This window comes from Cyprinus carpio, chromosome B9 (genome assembly GCF_018340385.1).
Source record: "Cyprinus carpio isolate SPL01 chromosome B9, ASM1834038v1, whole genome shotgun sequence".
In the NCBI taxonomy this organism is placed as follows: Eukaryota; Metazoa; Chordata; class Actinopteri; order Cypriniformes; family Cyprinidae; genus Cyprinus; species Cyprinus carpio.
The window spans coordinates 27,993,094-28,012,864 of NC_056605.1; the positions used below are offsets into that span (position 1 = coordinate 27,993,094).

Here is a 19,771-nt window from a genome sequence, read left to right on the forward strand (position 1 = left end):
AGAGAGAGAGAGAGAGAGAGAGAGAGAGAGAGAGAGAGAGAGAGAGAGAGAGAGAGAGAGAGAGAGAGAGAGAGAGAGAGAGAGATCAGGGAATGGCCTCTTCTGATGAGAAACACCGGATTAGACTGATGCTGGTGATCCTGGGCTGAAATTGCTCTTTCGGACCCAAAGCGGATTAGTGGATGGGATGTGTGGCCTCCAAATCTCCAATCCAGCTCAGAGAGTACAAAACCATTACATCAAGCCTGGATAAGCAAAACAGACCACCAAAGATGAAATCTCGCTCCCTCTGAGAAGATCAGGAGAGAGATGATTGGCTAATGAGTGTTGTTTCTGTGATATACTCATGCAGAGCAAAATGCTGCTGTCAACATCATTACATAAAACATTCATTATTTAGATGAAAGCCTGTCAATATTTCCTGTTAATATTTCAATATGCTCATGCATACCCTTATAAATTTCCAGCATCCTTACTCCAGTCTTCAGTGTCACATGATCCTTCAAATATCATTCTGATTTGCTGCTCAAGAAACATTTAATATTCGTATAGATGTTGAAAACAGTTGTACTACTTAATATTTGTTCATCTTTTGTAACATTACAAATATCCTTACTGTCACTTTGATCAATTTAATGCATCTTTTGTGAATAAAAGTACTAATTTCTTTAAATAATACTCATTATTAAAGTATAGTGCTGTCAAACAATTAATTGCGATTAACCGCATCCAAAATAAATGTTTTTGTTTACATAATATATTTATGTGTGCTGTGTATATTTATTATGTATATATAAATACACATACGGGCATGTATATATTTTAGAAAAATAGGTTATGATTATATAATTCATATATTTATATATAATATATATTATATGAATATAAATATAGACATGTAAATACATTAATGAAATAATTTAAAATATACTGTGTGTTTGTATTTATATACGCATAATAAATATACAGAGAACAGACACATATATTATGCAAAAACATTTATTTTGAATGCGATTAATCGCGATTAATCGTTTGACAGCACTAATAAATATATTATTTTTGATTTTTGTATATATATATATATATATTAGGGGTGGAACGATACATGTAACCGTCACAGTATGGACATCTCTGTTTGGTGCATGAAGCCTTACAACAATTACAGGCAATTCACCCCCAATCCAGTAGACCCACTAGACAGTGACCATGTCCTGATTCTGAATGCGTGTCTCACAGACTGACAAAGGAGTATACTTTAAAGGCTTGTGCACTCAACTGTTTGCGAAATGGAGCTTTGTGCTCTTGTATCTTACCTCTCTCATTCAGCACAAAGTCAAATATTCCATATTATTTCCATATTTACGATGTAACGTACCTTAATGCTAAACTATTATTTATTATGTAAATTATAGGTGTTGTACTTCAGTTCCAACGGTGACACAGAGGTGGGTGCGCTGATGTTTGGTTCACTATATTTCATTTTTAAAAAGTACCAACTGTGCTATCAAGTTAGCAATGCTGGAACTGATGTGTTTTGTGTGTGTATATGTGTGTGTGTGTGTGTGTGTGTGTGTGTGTGTGTGTGTGTGTGTGTGTGTGTGTGTGCGTGCGCACTGGTGCCATCACTTCAATTATTTCCTTATACCAGCAGAATCAACTTTAAACACTTATTGTCTTATAAATAATGCATCACTGTTTAAAGGTCTGCTTTTATTTGCGTACACTCACAATGAAAACAAAACACTGTGCTTTTGTAAAATAAAGAAAACAAATAGGATATCGCTTTCTGCCATTTGAGTTTGAACAAAGCAATTCAGCAAAATGAACTGAAACTCAGCGTATATAGGCTACGTTACGTGTCGCATTGTTTTTCCCTTGTTTATCTGTAAACTACATCAAATATATTTCAAGAATTAATTACTTCTATGTATATATGTACTGCAGATTTTATATATAACAATGTAATAATATTTAGTGCTCTATTTTCACATCTAGGTGAAAAAAAAGTCATTTGTACTACTGTCTGTTCAAAATAAATGAAAAGAAACTAAGCATAGTAGATAAAATTGTTTTTTATTTTCCTGTTATACCAAAATCGTAACAAACCTTGACCCCCGAACCGTGACATCTGTGTACCGTTCCACCCCTAATATATATATGTATATAATATATATATATATATATATATATATATATATATATATATATATATATATATATATATATGTATATATATATATATATATGTATATAATATGGTCATGAAAACGTAATTTTCTCTTTAAATTAACTTTTATGCTTACAGAAGTAAGACCGCAGGTAACTTAAATGATAAAATGAACAGCAAAATCCCATAGACTTACACTGAAGAAGGCACCCATTCTTATCATATGGCCATAATTTTTATAATTTAGTGTATTATCATTCGTGAATGTAAATCTTTAGTGTGGCTTAATCACAATGCCATCACCATAATTTTATAAAAGTAATAAGCCAGTTGCATCAAGGCAAGGCAAGTTTATTTATATAGCACATTTCATACACAATGGTAATTCAAGTCACATTGCATCACAGTGATTTTACCACAGCTAAGGCCAAGAACAGCACTTACTCATGGTAAAATCCCTGTAACTGACCACTCATGGCTCATTGTTTTACTAACCCAACAGCCGCTCACAGAATGAAGCCGTACGACTATTAAGTGCTCATCTGTCTAGCGGATGATTCAGTGAAAAGACAGCATATGGAACTCTATGACCTTTTCCTCTGTGAACACAAAAGGGAAAATATAAGCAGAAAGATAAAGGAAGAGAGGGAGGCAGGGAGAAGCAGCACAGCTTACAATTTTTTCCAAGAATAATCAAACTCCTCCTCGAGCTGACAGTTGGACAAGGAGGCCTTGGCAGAGTCGAGGGGACAGATATTTGAGTGCGAATCAAAAAGCCGCTCAAAAGCCTTTTCTGGCATCTCAAGGCTGATTCTCAACCCTCGAAGCCCAATCACATGCTATTCCTGTAGCACAGAAACACTATCCTCCTTTACCGAGAGAAACAGGTTTGTAACGGCGCATATCTGGATCACAAAAGGTTTATTTTCAGACAGACGTAATTGAAACCGGAGCGGAGCTGATTCAACAGTGTTTATCTTGTTCAGAGAGGGGTAACCCAAGACGAAAAGCACTGAAGGGCCACGGAGAGCTCTTACCTGGGCGGCTGTGGGAACTCATTGTGGCGACGGTGGTGGCTTTCTCTGAAGTGACTGGCTTGATAAGCGGAGTGTGTCCTGGCAGATGAGGATGTGAGAAACACCTCACGGCTCCTCTGGGGCTTGTTGGCTGGTCACCATCCACTGTTGAATGGGAAGACGAGTCAAAAGAGACACGGGACAGGAAAGAAAGGGCAATCTCAGAGGCTCATAGCGCCCCCTCTGGCCGAGATCCAGCTCTGTGTATCAGTTCCTCTTCGCTCGATAAGAATGAACTATCAAAAGAAAGAAAAAAAGAAGGAAAAAAAAGAAATTACACAACAGCTATAATTAATGCTGTCTATCTTGAACTGAAGCACAGCCTCTCAAGTGAGCAATTTGGAGCACTCTACATATAAAAAGCACATTAGAAGACTCAACTAGCATTTGATTTTAATAAACTTTGACGTTAGCATGCTGCTAAATAATTCACTCAATATTCTAAGTGTGAAAAAACATAACATACACAAATATTGGGTAAGATATACGTGTTGTGACTTAACAAAACTAATGAAAATTGTTCTTGTTAATTCAATTGTAGCTGAAATAAATTATCAATAGATGAAAAGATTAAACATTTAAATACAAAAATTTTAAATTAAAATTAGAAATGTTTCTTTGGTAACTAACAAAAAAAACATTTACATTTAAGTACTAAAATTATTAAAACTTAGCCTAAATGAAAATAAAGATAATTAGAAAAAATAATATATAGCATAAGCCCATAACAAACTTATTAAAAGTTCAAACTAAATTTAAAGTGCAAAATTGAAAAAATAAATAAGATAATTTAAAGTACCAATATATACTATAATATTATATAAATACTAAAATACAATTCAAATATCCAAATTTAATTATTTTTTTTATTAGTATCATATTGAATGAACTTAAATATTTATATTAAACATTTCTCTCACTTCGTCCAATATCTTAAATATTTTTATAACAAAAACTTGCAATAAATTTTAATAGTGTTGAACTGTGCTGTTAATTTTCAGTACTTAATGAACTGTTTTCATAATCAACATTCTCTCTCTATGTTCACCAGCTTGAATTAATTTTTTGGTTGCAAAGCATTTTTTGATTGGCTTCGGTGTTGTGATGCCTTAGCATTTGGTCAACTGGAACGCTTACAATGTTCCCTACGTAGGCAGCACACTAGGTTTCGTATCAGAGCCAGATCTGAAGTGCACGTCACTCAAGTGGGCTTTTCCTGGTCAGTATACATACGTGACAAAGGCCAGAGCAGAAGGACGCCGTGACACATTTTTGACACGCGGCGGGGCGGGTGTAAACCACCCTTTACCAATCTGCCACGCTGACACATTCCCTCCCAGCCTGCCATATTTGCTGTCACAAACCTCAACAGAACTGACAATAACCATCACATGTCAAGCGGTAACGCAGCCCGCCCCACAATAAGTGTGTGTACATTTCTCCTTATGTCCACCTGGAACAAAGGAACCTGTCTGTCAGCATAACAACAGTATCTGGAGCAGTCCAGCACACAGCAGGACATCACAGCTTAGCCATGTTATGTAACCATAAACATCAGCTGTTCCAAGAGGAATGAGGCCTAGAGTAAAGGAAAATCACTCAGTCTATGAGGGTGGGTTTACTCCAACACCATGTTTCTGACAAGCAGGGCTGGGTAACGCTAATAGGGATGGGAATCTGAGAGAATTTCCAATTTCAGGACCTTAATTCATTATAACAATTATTTTGGAATTTTTTAAGAAGAAATCCCATCTCACTATAACTGGGCCCAACTATACACTAAACCAAATGCACGTGGCTCACAGTAACCATCCTCAGGTTCATATTGAGTTGAAAATACACAGGATGAAAATAATGACTTATTTTAATGAAACGAGCAAAGAACCGCAAAACCTGTGGGTTGATGAATTTTAGACTGATTCATGAGTCTTTCTGACCAATTCATTAAATAGTCTTTCATTGTGAATCATTACTCCAGTCTTCAGTGTCACATGATCTTTCAGAAATCATTCTTATATGCTAATCTGGTGAGAAAAAAAAGAGAAATGCTTCTTATCAATGCTAAACAGTTGTGCTGCTTATTATTTTTGTGGAAACAGCAATATATATTTTTTTTAGGATTGTTTGATGAATATAGAAAAGGAATAGAAAGTTCAAAAGAACAATATCTATTTGAAACAGAAATCTTTTGTATAGTTACTGATGTCTTTAATGTAAGTTTTGATTAATTTATTGCATCCTTACAAAATAAAATTATCAATTTATCTTAAAAAAACAGTACAGTAATGAACAGTAGAGTATGCAAAAAAATCCTGGATTGGTTTAAATATAAAATTGGCATTAAATGGGGAGTCAGGCGGTTTGAATGAGAGTTTGGAAAAGTAAGGAATCATGAAGTCAGACAAAAAAGGAAATTTAGAGTTAGTTTAGGGTTTAGATCAAAATTAAATTTTTATTAAAGATTATAAAGATAAACAACTGGAAAAACATGCATTGGTGAAGTAAGACCAGGAACATGCATTGAAAAAAAACAGGGTCAATTTTAATTTTAGCCACAAGTAATAAGTGGATGCACAAGTTTCATATGTCAGCAAATCAGACAACAATAAATGCTAATTCCATACAGCATATCAATAATTGACGATTCCAAACCACACATCTATGCCCTCAAATCACAAATAAAAATGAGACCGTAAGTACTCGAACCCAATCAAATGTGCCAAGAAAATGTGATTTAATCTTAGCAACTCCCAAAGCTGACGTGAATTTTTCCGCGCACACCAGGAAAAGGTGTTGCATCACAGGCACAAGAAAGAAGTGAAGCATAAATGAAAGTGAAGTGACGTGTGGCCAAGTATGGTGAACCATACTCGGAATTTGTGCTCTGCATTTAACCCATCCAAATGCGCACACACAGCAGTGAACACACACACCGTGAACACACACCCGGAGCAGTGGGCAGCCAATGCTGCTGCACCCGGGGATCAGTTGGAGGTTCGGTGCCTTGCTCAAGGGTCTCACCTCAGTCATGGTATTGAAGGTGGAGAGAGCGCTGGTTTTCACTCCCCCCACCAACAATCCCTTCTGGGCCTGAGTCTCGAACCCACAACCTTCAAGTTACAAGTGCGACTCTCTATCCATTAGGCCACGACTGCCCCATTTTTAATACTCCATTAATCTGTTTGTTTCCGAGAAGCACGTCTATGCAGAACCACACACAATCTTTACGGGACGTCGGATTTTCCAGCTTTCCTCTCAAAGAAAGTATGGCTTCTCGCTGGGGCCAGGTGGCATGGATTACATGTACTGGAGGGAGTTTAGTTCCAGCTCCTCCGGCAGTCTTTTGCACTTGCTGTCATCTCATTTCTCACATGGCGCCATTCCAGCCCCATGAGCGTAATAAACAAAGAGAGAAAGTGGACGTGCACGGACACAGTGGATAAAGATCTTGAGTAAATGTGAGAATGCATGGGCGGAGACTTGGGCCACAATGACATATTTGTGCACAAAGTTGTAGGTAAAGTGTACAACTGAAGAAATGCCTATTTTATCAATGCATGTTTGAAGAAGGAATGAGAATTTAATGATTCTGGTTCTGATTCAGATTCAGGTTCAGGTTCTCTGATGATGTTTAGTTCCTCAGTTCTCAGAGGGGACTGAAAACTAAACAAAACTCAAGAAAATATTATTTAAAATATATATATATTTTTTATCAATGCATGTGTTTGAAGGAAAAGTGAGAACTGATTTTTTCTGTTCTCAGATGAGATAAAAACTAAACAAATAATATATATATATATTTTTTTTTTTTTTTTTTTTTTTTAAGTATCATTTGTAAGAGTGACGGTTACTAAGACAGTTCAATAAAAAAAATAAGTGAAGAATCGATTGAACCAATTCAGTGAGTCATTTCATGATTCAAATTAATGATTCAAATCAATAACTTGATTTAACTTAATTTAAGACAAACCGATTCATTTGAGAAATAAAAAAGAACAATTTGTTTACAAACTTATTTTTTTAAGCGCCATTTATAACAGTAATGTCTAAATATACTAAGAATTGATATTTAATAATTGATATTGAATATTAAAAAAGTTAAATGTTAATATTTTGAAAGAAAAAATTCTATAGTCCTATTTGTGAACAATTGACTCTTTTGAACTGGTTCTTTTTAGTGAAATCAATAGAATTGTTCAAAGAGACTTAGATTTGACTTATTCATTGAACCATAATTCAAAGAAAATAACTGAATCTGAAAGAATAAATTCAAAAACCACTTTGACTAAAATTCAGTGAGTTACAAATTCAAAATGCATTGTTATTCATTATTCATTCATTCTTTTTGATTCATGTGAGTCATTTGTTTACAAATCAGACTACTTTTTTCCCTATAAACAAAAACAAAAAAAACATTTAAGTATCATTGAATAACTTAATTTTATTAATAGTCAAGAAACATTCAGTGAGTGAGTTATTTAATTCACTGAATGATTCAATAAACAGAACCATTCTGTTTGTTTGAACAGTGCAAAGCAGAAATTACACAAAAATGACACACTTCACCTTCAAAAGCTGCCAAAGAAAGCCACTTCTCCAACATCATTTGCAGTGGTGTTCCTCTACATGAGGCGTAATGTTTTCCTGAGAGTGTTTAATGGAGTGAGCTTCCTCCCTGACCCGAACTGAACACTACAGCTCAGTCACTTACTCCCTCATGCCTCAGAGATCGCTGACCGACCACATTCGTCCCAAACCACAAATGGCCCCGGCAGCAAGACCAGCGCGACCGTGTGAACCGCAGTGACGCAGGGTTGACTTGAGGGAAACCCCTGATATAAAAGTCAAAGTAGCATTTGAAGAGCCGCAAAGAAAGAGATGTTTTCCACCCCGAGCAACACTGCTATTCTCAGCTCAGACCTATTTTAGTAGAGGGGCATCTCTTGAATTTACATCTCCATGTATGAGCGTGTCAAAACATGTTAACTGCACTGCATCACAAGACGTCAAACATCGTCTGGGACAACTGTATTAACTTGTGCGTTAAATTTAGGCACTGCCGTCCATGATATGCCTCGTAGGCTGATTTGAAGATAACTGTTGCTTTAGATTACCCTCCATAGCGAGAACGTGCATGTAAGCATTCATCTTTCCAAACGGCTGGTTTCTACGCTCTGTGGCCATCACACTATGTTTGTTATTTTAGTCATGTTTCTCACGTACTAAAACGATATGAGTGAAAAATGACAAGATAATGCACACACAAATGAGTCAAATGAAACATAACTATCTAAAAAGTGTTTCTGACGTATGTAGAAAGTGCAGTTTGGTTGGGTTGATATTAAAACGCTGGCTTTGATATGGTTAGGAATCTTTCGATCAAGTCTGAGTAATAATAATAATAAGTAATAATAACAAAAATATCACAGTATCATTCTTTCTACTGTTTCTTTAATGTTGTTCAAGCCAGCCTCAACTAAAATATAAAAAGACTACAAAAAAATACACTGATTGCATGAAAAAAAGAGAAGAAAATCTGCACATAAAAATAAAAGATAAAAGATAGAAATGTAAAATGCATAAAAATATAAATATTATGAATATCTTTCTTTCTACAATATCATATAAAATGTCATGAAAATAATGCCAATTGCAAGGATAAGAAGAAAAAGTGAACAATTACTATAAATAAATATAATTATGACATATAATAATTAAAATATCAATCACCATGGTCTGAAGATGTATTGTATAAAAAAAATATACTTTTTTTTAAAACCATATAAAAAATTATGGTAATTGCTGCAATAAATAATACAATTAAATATAAAAATAGATAATATACTGTATATAAAAATAAATACAAATTCTATAATATTCTTTTTACAGTATTGCAGTATTGTTAATATTTGTCATCATAATCTGACAATACTTGATGAAGCCTGACACAACTGAAATATATATATATATATATATATATATATATATATATATATATATATATATATATATATATATATAAAACAAAAAAATTTATTTGGATTTTGAGTAAATATACAAAGTGGGGATGTATTTTAAAATTTTATGAACTTCATAACTAATAAACTGATATATCACTATTAAGGTGCTCCAGCTCTCTAGACATCAAGCATGGCCATTTAAAGCCCCTTAATCCAGGTTTGCCATGATCATGATGGGAACCATTCAATGTGTAACAACTATAACAAGACATGTTACACAAAGATTTTTAATTTTTTTTAATCAGAATTGGAATGCTGGCCTAGTTTTAAATAAAACTGTGTCAAGAAAGCGGGGCGCAATGCTAACAGATAGCTTCAGGACAAAAATCAGCCAAAGTCGGTCAAGCGTCCCGACCCTGACTGCTCATGTCTGGGGGTATGGGTTTAACCTGGGGGTAAGTGAAGACACGTACATACCCTCAGCGACATTACGGTCTTACATCATCCTGTCTGGGACAAAAAAAAAAAGTGAGACATGGCCGACCAGCCGTCTAGGGTGACCATCACAGAGGAGCAGATCTGATACAAGCTGACAGGCCCAAAGAGAAAAGCCACGCTACAAGACATCAGCAGGAAAATGACACCCAATCCAATATGACAGAACGCCGCCTGTGTTTGTACAATAGTCGCCGCTGCTCGTTCATGTACACTACACGAGCAGGCCAAATATAATAGCAGTTAGCCATTACGCAGCACTGACGGAGCTAATGAATGTAAAAAGCTACTGTGCTTTTGATCAGAGTGACCATTTATTGTTTGGCAAGTCTGCATGAGTCAAAGCTGAGAACCAACATAGAAAACGAAAGCCTTTGGCTGACCATAAAAATCTCTTTTCCCAATGTCTTTGCTTCGGCTAAACCTCAGCTAAAGCTCTTTGTGTCACATTCCATTAAAAACTACAATGTTGAGCAACTTTTGAGGGAAGCGTGTTGGAAAGGAACTCCACATCTACTCGCAGGCAGGCAGTGTATTCAGTTGGGTTTCTCGCCAGGGCTGACGTGGTAAATAGTGTTGTGTGCCATTAAATTCACTCCGGATTTTCATTAAGGAATTCGCTCAGTTGCTGACGTCTTGGTTTGGCAGTGTAAACTAGTGCAAGATGTGTTAAGAAAATGGGTTGGTGAGCAACAGATTGTGCATGTTTAAACCAGTGATTTGGTGCAGTAGGTGTTCATTAAAGGAATTAGATCAGCCGAAAATGAAAATTCTGTCATTATTTACTCACCCTCATGTCGTTCCAAATCCGTAAGCTATTTTTTGTGTAGAACACGAGAGAAGAACTTTCTGAAGAAACTTTGCACAGCTTTACCAGCAACTACAGCTGTCATTAGGGTTATTAATATTGAATTATACTAAAACTATTGAAACTCATTTTTGTTCATTGAAATTAGGCTGCAGTAAGATAAAACAAATATTAGATGCAAAAAAAAAAAAAAAAAAAAATTTAATGAGTTTAGGTTGAAGCTTCAAAATTACTAACTGGAAATAAATACATTAAAACTAAACTAAAAATAAAACTCAAAATAAACCTAAACAGTAAATAATTTAAAACAATAAAGAAAAATGATTTAAAAAAAGTGTATTTAACAATATCAAAAAAATAATATAACAGATTAAAACCAAAAATAAAATGAAAATTTGAAATCTCTATTCAAAATATTAATAAAAATGGTAAAAAATAATCAAATAGTACTAAAATAACTAGTTGTCATCAGCTCAAAAATGAAAAATAAAATATAATAAAAGCTCCATGGAAGTAGTTCAAACGATTTTGTGTGCTATATTCCAAGTCTTATGAAATATATGATAGCTTCACGTAGGAATAATTCAAAACTGAGAACATTTTTATGAATGAACTGAGAACTACAGTATGAATGAATTTTTAAAAGATATGGCATATGAGTTTATGCACTACTACTATATGCTGCTATAAAAGAGAATTTTTTTGATTATTTATTTAGTGTTCTAAAATCATATGCATTTCTCTCTTCTGCAGAACACACACACAAAAAAAAAAAGATATTTTGAAGAATGTTGGGTATCAGTTCCAACTGCATGACTTAAACTGCATATCTTCACAATGTTTCACAAAAGAAATTAAAGTATACAGTTTTGGATTTGGAATGACAGCAAGTAATTTGTCCTTTTTGTGGTGAAATAACCCTCCAAAAGTTTTTTTTAACTTTTCTTTTCTTGGAGCTTGGAGCTTGACAGCGATGGTCACAATGAATTGTTAGAAGAAATTCACCTTTTGCAAAAAAAAATAAATAAATAAATAACAAGGTAGAAACTCATACAGGTTTGGGACAACTTGAGAGTGAATAAATGATGACAGAGTTTTTATTTTAAGGTGAACTATGCCTTTAAACAGTCCGATGAGCATCAGTTGAGCAGCAAGAATTCAACATCTGCATTCCCATACAGGCCTGTGTGTTTTCAGATAAACAGAGAGCAGGAAATGAGCCTTGTGACTGTGTGCCTGCCTGGACTTTATGAGGGGCAAAACAATCATCACTCACTCTCTCACCACGGTCATTCACTTTCCCTCGGCTGTTGTCTGTCTTCTGCGTCCTCCGCTCAGTCTGCCAGCCCGGCGGAGCGTTATAACAGTTTCATGAGCTGACAAAGGCCAGAAGGGTCACAGTTAGGTGACAATGAGCTTCATATCACCTTGACTTATGTGCTGCCCACAAACACTCAGTTTTCATTAAACTCATCATATAAACAGACAAGCTTTAAATTATTGCAATCTTGGGTTTCGGACAAACACGGATTGCCAAATTAACCCAAGCCTCGCCAAATTCTGCCAGAGCACAATGGAAAACCAAACAGGCACTTAAGCAAACCAAAAGTGACATAGACATTAAATGATTCCACACACTGAGGCGACAGCATTCAAACCACTCATTCTAATATCCAAAAATCAAACGCCTATCATTATTTACTCATCCTTATGTCATTCCAAACCCATACAAATTTCATTTTTCTGTTAAGCATAAAAACTTAAGATTTCAAGCATATTGTTAAAAGAGCTCTGCATACTGTACTTTTCCAAATAACAAGTGATGGTTGCTGTAATTCTCCAAAAAGACAAAACAACATCACAAAAAAAATCTTATAATACTGCCACAATATTTGGACAAAAAAAAAAAAATGAATTGTGATTTTACTAATTAAAAACAAAAACAAATAGTGATTGCCATTTAAAAAAAAAAATGATAAAATAAAATTTGGCCAAAACTCACACAATAAAAACAAAAAAAACAAAAATAACAAAAATATTGCAAACAATCAACAATTATCACAGTTGTTGTTGTTGTTATTGCAGTTGTTGTTACTAATTAATATATTAAAATAAGAGTTGTTTTAAAAAAGTAAGAGTATTTAAAGGGATAGTTCACCAAAAAATTATTTTGTCATCATTTACTGAGCCTTATATTCAATTAAATCATTTGATAAAAGCCATAATCGTGATTTCAGTTTTATTTTGATTAATTTTGTAGCCCTTATATATGACTGACTTTTCTGGGAAATAAATAAATAAATAAATAAGCAGGATGTTTCTTCCATATAATAAAAATTAATGGGGACAAGAGGCTGTCAAGCTCCAAAAAGGACAAAAAAGCACTACAAAAGCAGCATAATAGCAGTCCAAATCAATCTTGCACTATATTCCAGCCTCCTGAAGCCACATGAACACATTACGTGAGGAATAGACTGAATTTAAATCGTTATTCACTAAATTGTCGCTTGTCAGTCATGGTCACGATTCACAGTATGGAAAAGAGGAGTTGCACATTGTTATAAATATCTCCTTTAGCACGCCACAGAAAAACAAAATCATAGAGGTTTGGAAAAACACGAGGGTGAATACATAATGACAAAATATTCATTTTTGTGTGAACTAATCCTTAGGTATCCTAAGGAGTTAGGTATCCAGTAACACAGCAGACAACACAAGGCCTCAGGGACATTAAGACAATCCTCTTAATAACACTGTTTGTGACAAACATCCAATTTTCCAGTTAGGGGACACCCTTTCGACGGATCGCCAGTCATACTTGTCATCTGTCCAGCCGCATTTACCACCTACAGTTACGCCCCGTCTCCTGCTATCGCTTTTTCTCGCTAAGCATCATGTAAGAGCAGCTGGAGCCAAATTCTCCCTCTCTTTCCTCTTCAGCCACAGATGCAGCAAACAGTGCAATCTGCCAATCTCCATGAGTCATCCAGCACTGTTAATTATGTACCCTAAGGAGTAGAATTGATTAGCGAGGGGTCTCAAACTGATTTAAATTGTTATTTGAGACTATATAAAGCGTGGGCCTAAACATTGCCATTTAGTCACATTCACTAAGTGCTGTCGTTACTCAGAATACTTCTTTGCCAAGTCACACAGACTGGATCTGTGGACAGAGAAACACAGAGAGGATAAATGATGCTGTATGCGTTTCAAGGGGAAGAGGTGTTGTATAATTAATTACTCAATCATAGACGAGTCACCATGGGTTGACTAGAATGTCAATCAGTATGGCAAGCCTACAACTAAACTGTTAGCACAAGAACTGAGGTGTAAACTAAACGTCAAGCCATTAATGGAAGCACAGATAAAACACACAGTACTGTTCTGATTGCTTCCATTGTCCTCATTTGTAAGTCGCTTTGGATAAAAGTATCTACTAAATGACTAAATGCAAATGTAACATTTGCATCAAATTTAAGTCACAAAGCAGAAAATCTCAACAGACTTTTAAAAAGATTCATTTTCTTTAAACAGTATAATATTTATCATTTCTTTCATTCATTCCTGGGGTGAAATGAGACCCTTGACGTGAAGAGAGAAAAAAAAAATCAAGAAAAGCAAAATTGTTAAACAGTGCTGCAGTATATAAAACAACACAAAACCCCAAACATGGTGTGCACATTTTTTTTTTTTTAATTTGTTCGCAGAAGTCAAAAAGTGCACAACAGGGGTCGTGCAAGACTGGATTAACTCTCTGCTGCCCTGCTTTGACCTTCTTCCTGTGGGGCCTGGAATTTACAAGGTCTGAGCGCCGGTCCTTGAGATCCGGAATGTGGAAAGACGAGCGAGCTTCCTACAGGCTGTGATTAAAACCTGGATTTATTTGCCTGTGCATGATGCCACATGCTAAAGCTTCAACCACCAGCTATGTGTGACAGCTGCCCAGACCAACAGCATGATATAACCACCAGCGGACAACACAGTCGTCATGACTCAGCTCAGAACATGAAAACATCATTACTATAATCTCATCCTCATTTCTGATAAGAGAATGCCTACTTTGTGATACAACCAAATGTTACAGAATCAATATTACCTGTTTTGATCCAAAGTCCAAATGTAAAGAAACTACAGCCAGTCTCAAAAAATAAGATCTATATGAGCTAGAGAAGAAGCACTACTTGGAAAAAGCAACAAAATCCTACAAAAGGAAATCTATGACTACTGAAATAAATACATACATACATCATAGAACAACTATTAAAGGAAAAGTTCACCCAAAAATGAAAATTTGCTGAAAATACTCACCCTCAGGGCATCCGAGATGTAGATGAGTTTGTTTCTAAATCAGAACAGATTTGGCTTCACCAATGGAGTGAATGGGTGCCATCAGAATGAGAGTCAAAACTACTGATAAAAAAAAAAAAAAAACTAAGGTCACAATAATATATGACCTGCATTCAGTCCATCAATTAATATCTTGTGAAGTGAAAAGGTGCATGTTTGTAATAAACAAATCCGTCATAAAGACATTTTAAACCATTACTTCTGGCCAAAATACAAGTCCATAATCCATAATAACACTCCCTACAGTCCTGTTTTACTCTCACATCAAAATCCTCAGACATGTTTGTTTAGAACTGGATTATTTTCAGTTGTAAATGGTGCTTGATCTGTGCATATTTCTCCCCTGTTTCAGACTAGACTTTTTCACCAGAGAAAGCAATATTGTGGATTATGGATTTGTATTTTAACCAGAACAACTTCTATGGTTTCTACCTTAATGCTGAATTTGTTTATTACAAACATGCAGTTTTGTGCTTTACAAGACATTAACTGATGGACTGGAGGTGTGTGGATTATTGTGATGTTTTTATCAGCTGTTTGGACTCTCATTCTGACGGCACCCATTCACTGCAGAGGATCCACTGGTGAGCAAGTGATGCAAAATTTCTCCAAATGTGCATGAGAAAACAAACTCATTTATATGTTGGATAGCTGGAGGGCGAGTAAATTCTCAGCAAATTTTCATTTTTGGGTGAACTGTCCCTTTAAATGACACAAGTCTCACCAGTCATGTGGGATCATAACTTCCACTCAGAGCACAGAACACAACACATGCTGTTTATTGATTGGAACTCTACAGGAAACATGTATCTGTAATGTTCAACCAGGAGTTGTAACAATCTAACATCTTTTTATCTAAAACTGTACAAAGCTGTTTGAATCATTTAAGGTGCAAAAACTACCAAATCTCAAAACGTCTCATGAAAGTGTGTAAAAAATGACACTGGTAATGAAAACGGATATACTGATCATAGCTGACCCTGTAAACATGTCAACTCTGTTTCCAAAGAACTGCTACAGTGTCACAACAAATGTACACAAACATATACATATATTATGATAACAAGCCGTCTTTTATTACGATTTTAATAACATTTAAAACATTATTTAAGGGACAGAACGTTCAAATCTTTTAAAACAACACTTTAAAATAAAATTTTCAAAATTATAAAAGCGCACATTTTATGGAATTACCAGTACATAGTCCAGCCCAAAATGCCTTAATTATAACCTAAAATACTAAGCTTATTAAAAGTCTATCTTTATGATTCTCCTTAACCTGCAGGTATGAAGAAAACGCGTAAAATGAAACGTGACACAACTACTCCGAGACGAGAGTTGCGATTCAGCACACACACACACACACACACTGTTTTGATTGTTTCATCTGATCGCCCACAAGTTTCTTTCTCTTACTGAAGCGATCAGTGCATTTAAGGATAAAATCACTGGAGAAAGCATGCGAACCGTCGCTCACCTCTCCGCAGCTCCGCCGCGATCGGACGCAACGCCCCGCACTTTATTCCCGTTGGAGAGCGTGCCAGCTACGGATCCACTCGCCGACGGATTCCGCCATACTGGATTGTGGCGAGCGGATCACGTGTCGAGTCCCCGGCGCATGTCCTCCAGAGGCGGGCGATCACAGTCAGTCGAGCCCGCCGTCTTCATGTTCTCACACGGGATGGGAAGAACTGACCGATTCCGATTCCTTAACAGTGCACTACATATTCTTTTGAGGAACAACTATCTGAAATAAGAAACTGAGTTATTGTATAGGCCTGTTGCAGCCCTTTGCATTAGTATTAGCCTGTATAGATCATTAAAGATTTCACCATATATCAGAAATAACTAATAGGAAATAAATTTGACCTAATTCTTTCAAAATGGCTGTTGTGACTTTTTAAAGGGTATATAAATACAATAATTGCTCCTAAATTATAACTATAATGTTAAAAAAGAAACCTATAATATTTGTATAGTACCACTGACTACAACAAAACTCATATTGTGTATCTTTAACTAGACATATCTACAACCATCATCTCAAGGTAAGTTTCACGAACCTTAAATAGGCTATATCAGCTGTTCTTTTGAATCTGACATGACGAAAATAATACTTGATAAATTAATTATATTCACTCAGCAACAGCAAGGCAGTTTAGGTGTTTTCATTCACTAAAAAGAACAGGTTCGTTCGGGAGTCGGTGGCGTCGACTCATAAGAGTCATTTATTTAAGAATCGAAACACACTGTTGATGCTGTATGTTATTGATTCGCTTAAAAGAACCGATTCTTAAGAATCAATGATTCGGGAATCCAACTACACTTGTCGCTACACAAAGATAAATATAAAAACAAAGATTTGTTCTTTGAATTGTACTGGGTGGCTAGGCCTATTATCATGCAACACCTGGAAATAATTTAAGATTTTAATAATTATGATTCTCAGACTTGCAATCAATTATTAAGGGATTCCTTAAAAGGACTGCTGAAATTGGGCACTGGAAAATTCATGGGAATTGTATGTAAAAAATAATGGAAATTTATATACAAATGCAGCTGGCGCAAACAAATAAATTTCTATTAACAGCTTGCACGGTTTTCACATTTCTATGTTGCACGAATACTACTATTTGTATTATTAATTGTACTATTTTTGGCTGAACTATTGAAGATGTATAAAGATCACCAAACATAACATCTTAATAGGTTCTATGTTCAAAATATTTGATACATAATGTACATGTAAAATCTAGTGTGAATGTGAAAAAAGGCTTCTAACACTAGCTTGCTCTTTTCTTTTTCTAATCTATCTGTTTTCTTTTAATTTATTATATAATAATAAAAAAAAATTCCAATAAATAAAAGGTTAAAAGGATCTGCTAAATGACTAAATGTAAATGTAAATCTCTCTTTCTTTCTTTTTTACACACACACATCTGTTCTCAGCTGAAAGTGCCTGGTAGTGCTTGACCGTCATGTGAATGTAAAGCGATGTTGTGGTGGCCGCTGTTTCTCAGGTTGCCCCGTCTAATACTCAGAGGACTACAGAGTTTCACTGAGTACAGAGATCCACTGATCATTTAGATTGTCTTGTATGACGCCAAGCAAATGGGTCTTTCTGTGTCCTAATCCTTACATATACACGCTTTTGGAACACAATAGAACACATTTTTACACAGCTCTTTTATATTCGAAGACGATTTATAGTGACCACATCTGCCAAGCTCTAAATAGGCACATGCACCACTAAACAACACTTAAGGCTTTTACCTTAGTATTTAAATCACAGATTTCCCTTACCTCTTGAATACTGTTTATTGAAACTTTTTTTCTTATATTTACTCTAGACTACTTAATGTTTATGAACACATTTGAATAAATAATAATATAATATAATAATATATGATTGTTTTCAGACCCTATTTTCATTTTATTTATAGAGCACAAATACACACAATAATATTTTGCACTCTGTTGTTGCCATTTTAATGTTTCTTTTATTTCCATACTTAAAACCATATATTTTTTGTTATTAATTTCAGGATCTATTTTGTACCCTGTTCATGTAAAATGCCTATTACTATAAATAGTACTAGATTCTACTAAGAGTACAAGATGAGCCTTAATAAAACATGCAGATTGTGTTATTCCTGTGGCTGAAACGCTTGCTCAGAGCGAGCTGTTTGGCAGAATGATCTGCTGCAGTTTGCGCATGAGTGTCCTGTGTTTAGCAACAGAATTTCAAGCCATTACACCTGGCTTGGTGACAATAATTATCACTTCCAAGCAAATGTAACTAAACTAATTACTGTCTACAGAGCTGTCAAGCTTCAAAAGCTCAACATGAAAACAAAAACAAGAGGGCAAATTAGCTCAATTAGATGCCAAGAGGAAAAAGCACTGTGCTGTTGTTATGATACGAGTTTTTTTTTCATGTCTTTATGACTTTCCTCCTTTCATCTTTTCTCTGTTCTTCATCAGAAGAACTGCAATCACACTCGAACACAGAAGAAAACATTCTGCAGCAAACTGATAAAAACAGAATCCTTTTACTGATAAAGCCAGCCAGATGCTTCTGTGATGACAATCAGCTGTGCACTTTTCTGTTGATGGAGGCAAAATACACACCAAGTCTTATGGAGGTTTTTGATCCACTGAAGTCATCCGCTGGATCTGCGTCTCTCCATTAACGGCACGTTTAACTGTTCAAGATGCTTTGAGGTATAGCTAATGTTGAGCAGCATAACTGAGGTTTGGAAACACTTACTGTGGTCACTCCAGTGTCTATATAACGGTGCCATTGGAATAGAGCTTAATTTCTGTGGTATTAGTGCAAAAGAAAACATTACAAAGGCTATTGTAAAAAAACAAAGCTTTTCTTGTGCAGTTTAAAGGAACAGTTCAACCAAAAATGAACTTTGTCATCATTTACTTGCCATGTTGTTCTGTCCCCATAATTTCTTCCATTAAATGCTACAGCTGTCCGAATGTTATTATCCACACAATGACAAATCACTGTGACCACGACTTTCAAGCTCCAAAAATGACAATATGCAACACCACAGTATTCTGAAAATAGTCAATAAACTTGTGCACTATATTCCAAGTATTTTGTAACCAACAATTACCAAAAATTAAAGCTGTAATTCATTGATAATCTTGCTTGTGTTCAGTTCCAAAACAGTTTAAAAGAAATTGAAAAAATATTTTTTTGTCATTTAAAGGGCCGTTCACTCAGACACAGGCAGTGAAATGGAGAAAAAAACACAAGGCAATGAAAAGTTGAACTCCTTTGAACACCATGTTTTTAGAATGCCATAATGTGCAAGACGCTGTAAAAGCCACGAGACATGAGTGCAATGGTCAAACACATCGGTCTAGCAAATTTACATTTACAATGGGAAGTGTTGTTTTG

The 19,771-nt window shown here is 35.3% G+C and overlaps 1 protein-coding gene across 4 annotated transcripts in view; it reads right to left on the reverse strand.

Moving 5' to 3' along the window:
• The window catches only part of LOC109096423 (histone deacetylase 4-like), a 211,662-nt gene extending 195,100 nt beyond the window's left edge, over window positions 1–16,562 (reverse strand). For 2 of the 4 annotated variants that reach the window (XM_042731796.1, XM_042731793.1), the window contains exons 1-2: window positions 16,331–16,562; window positions 3,205–3,479 (exon numbers count right to left, since the gene is read on the reverse strand). In XM_042731796.1, coding sequence (XP_042587730.1) covers window positions 3,205–3,226 — 22 coding nt within the window. In that variant the 5' untranslated portion in view covers window positions 3,227–3,479; window positions 16,331–16,562. Of the gene's footprint in view, window positions 1–3,204; window positions 3,480–7,809; window positions 8,414–11,782; window positions 11,807–16,330 lie in introns of those variants that run through there. The other 2 variants (XM_042731795.1, XM_042731794.1) reach the window with 2 other exon arrangements.
• Window positions 16,563–19,771: the final 3,209 nt, after the last annotated feature.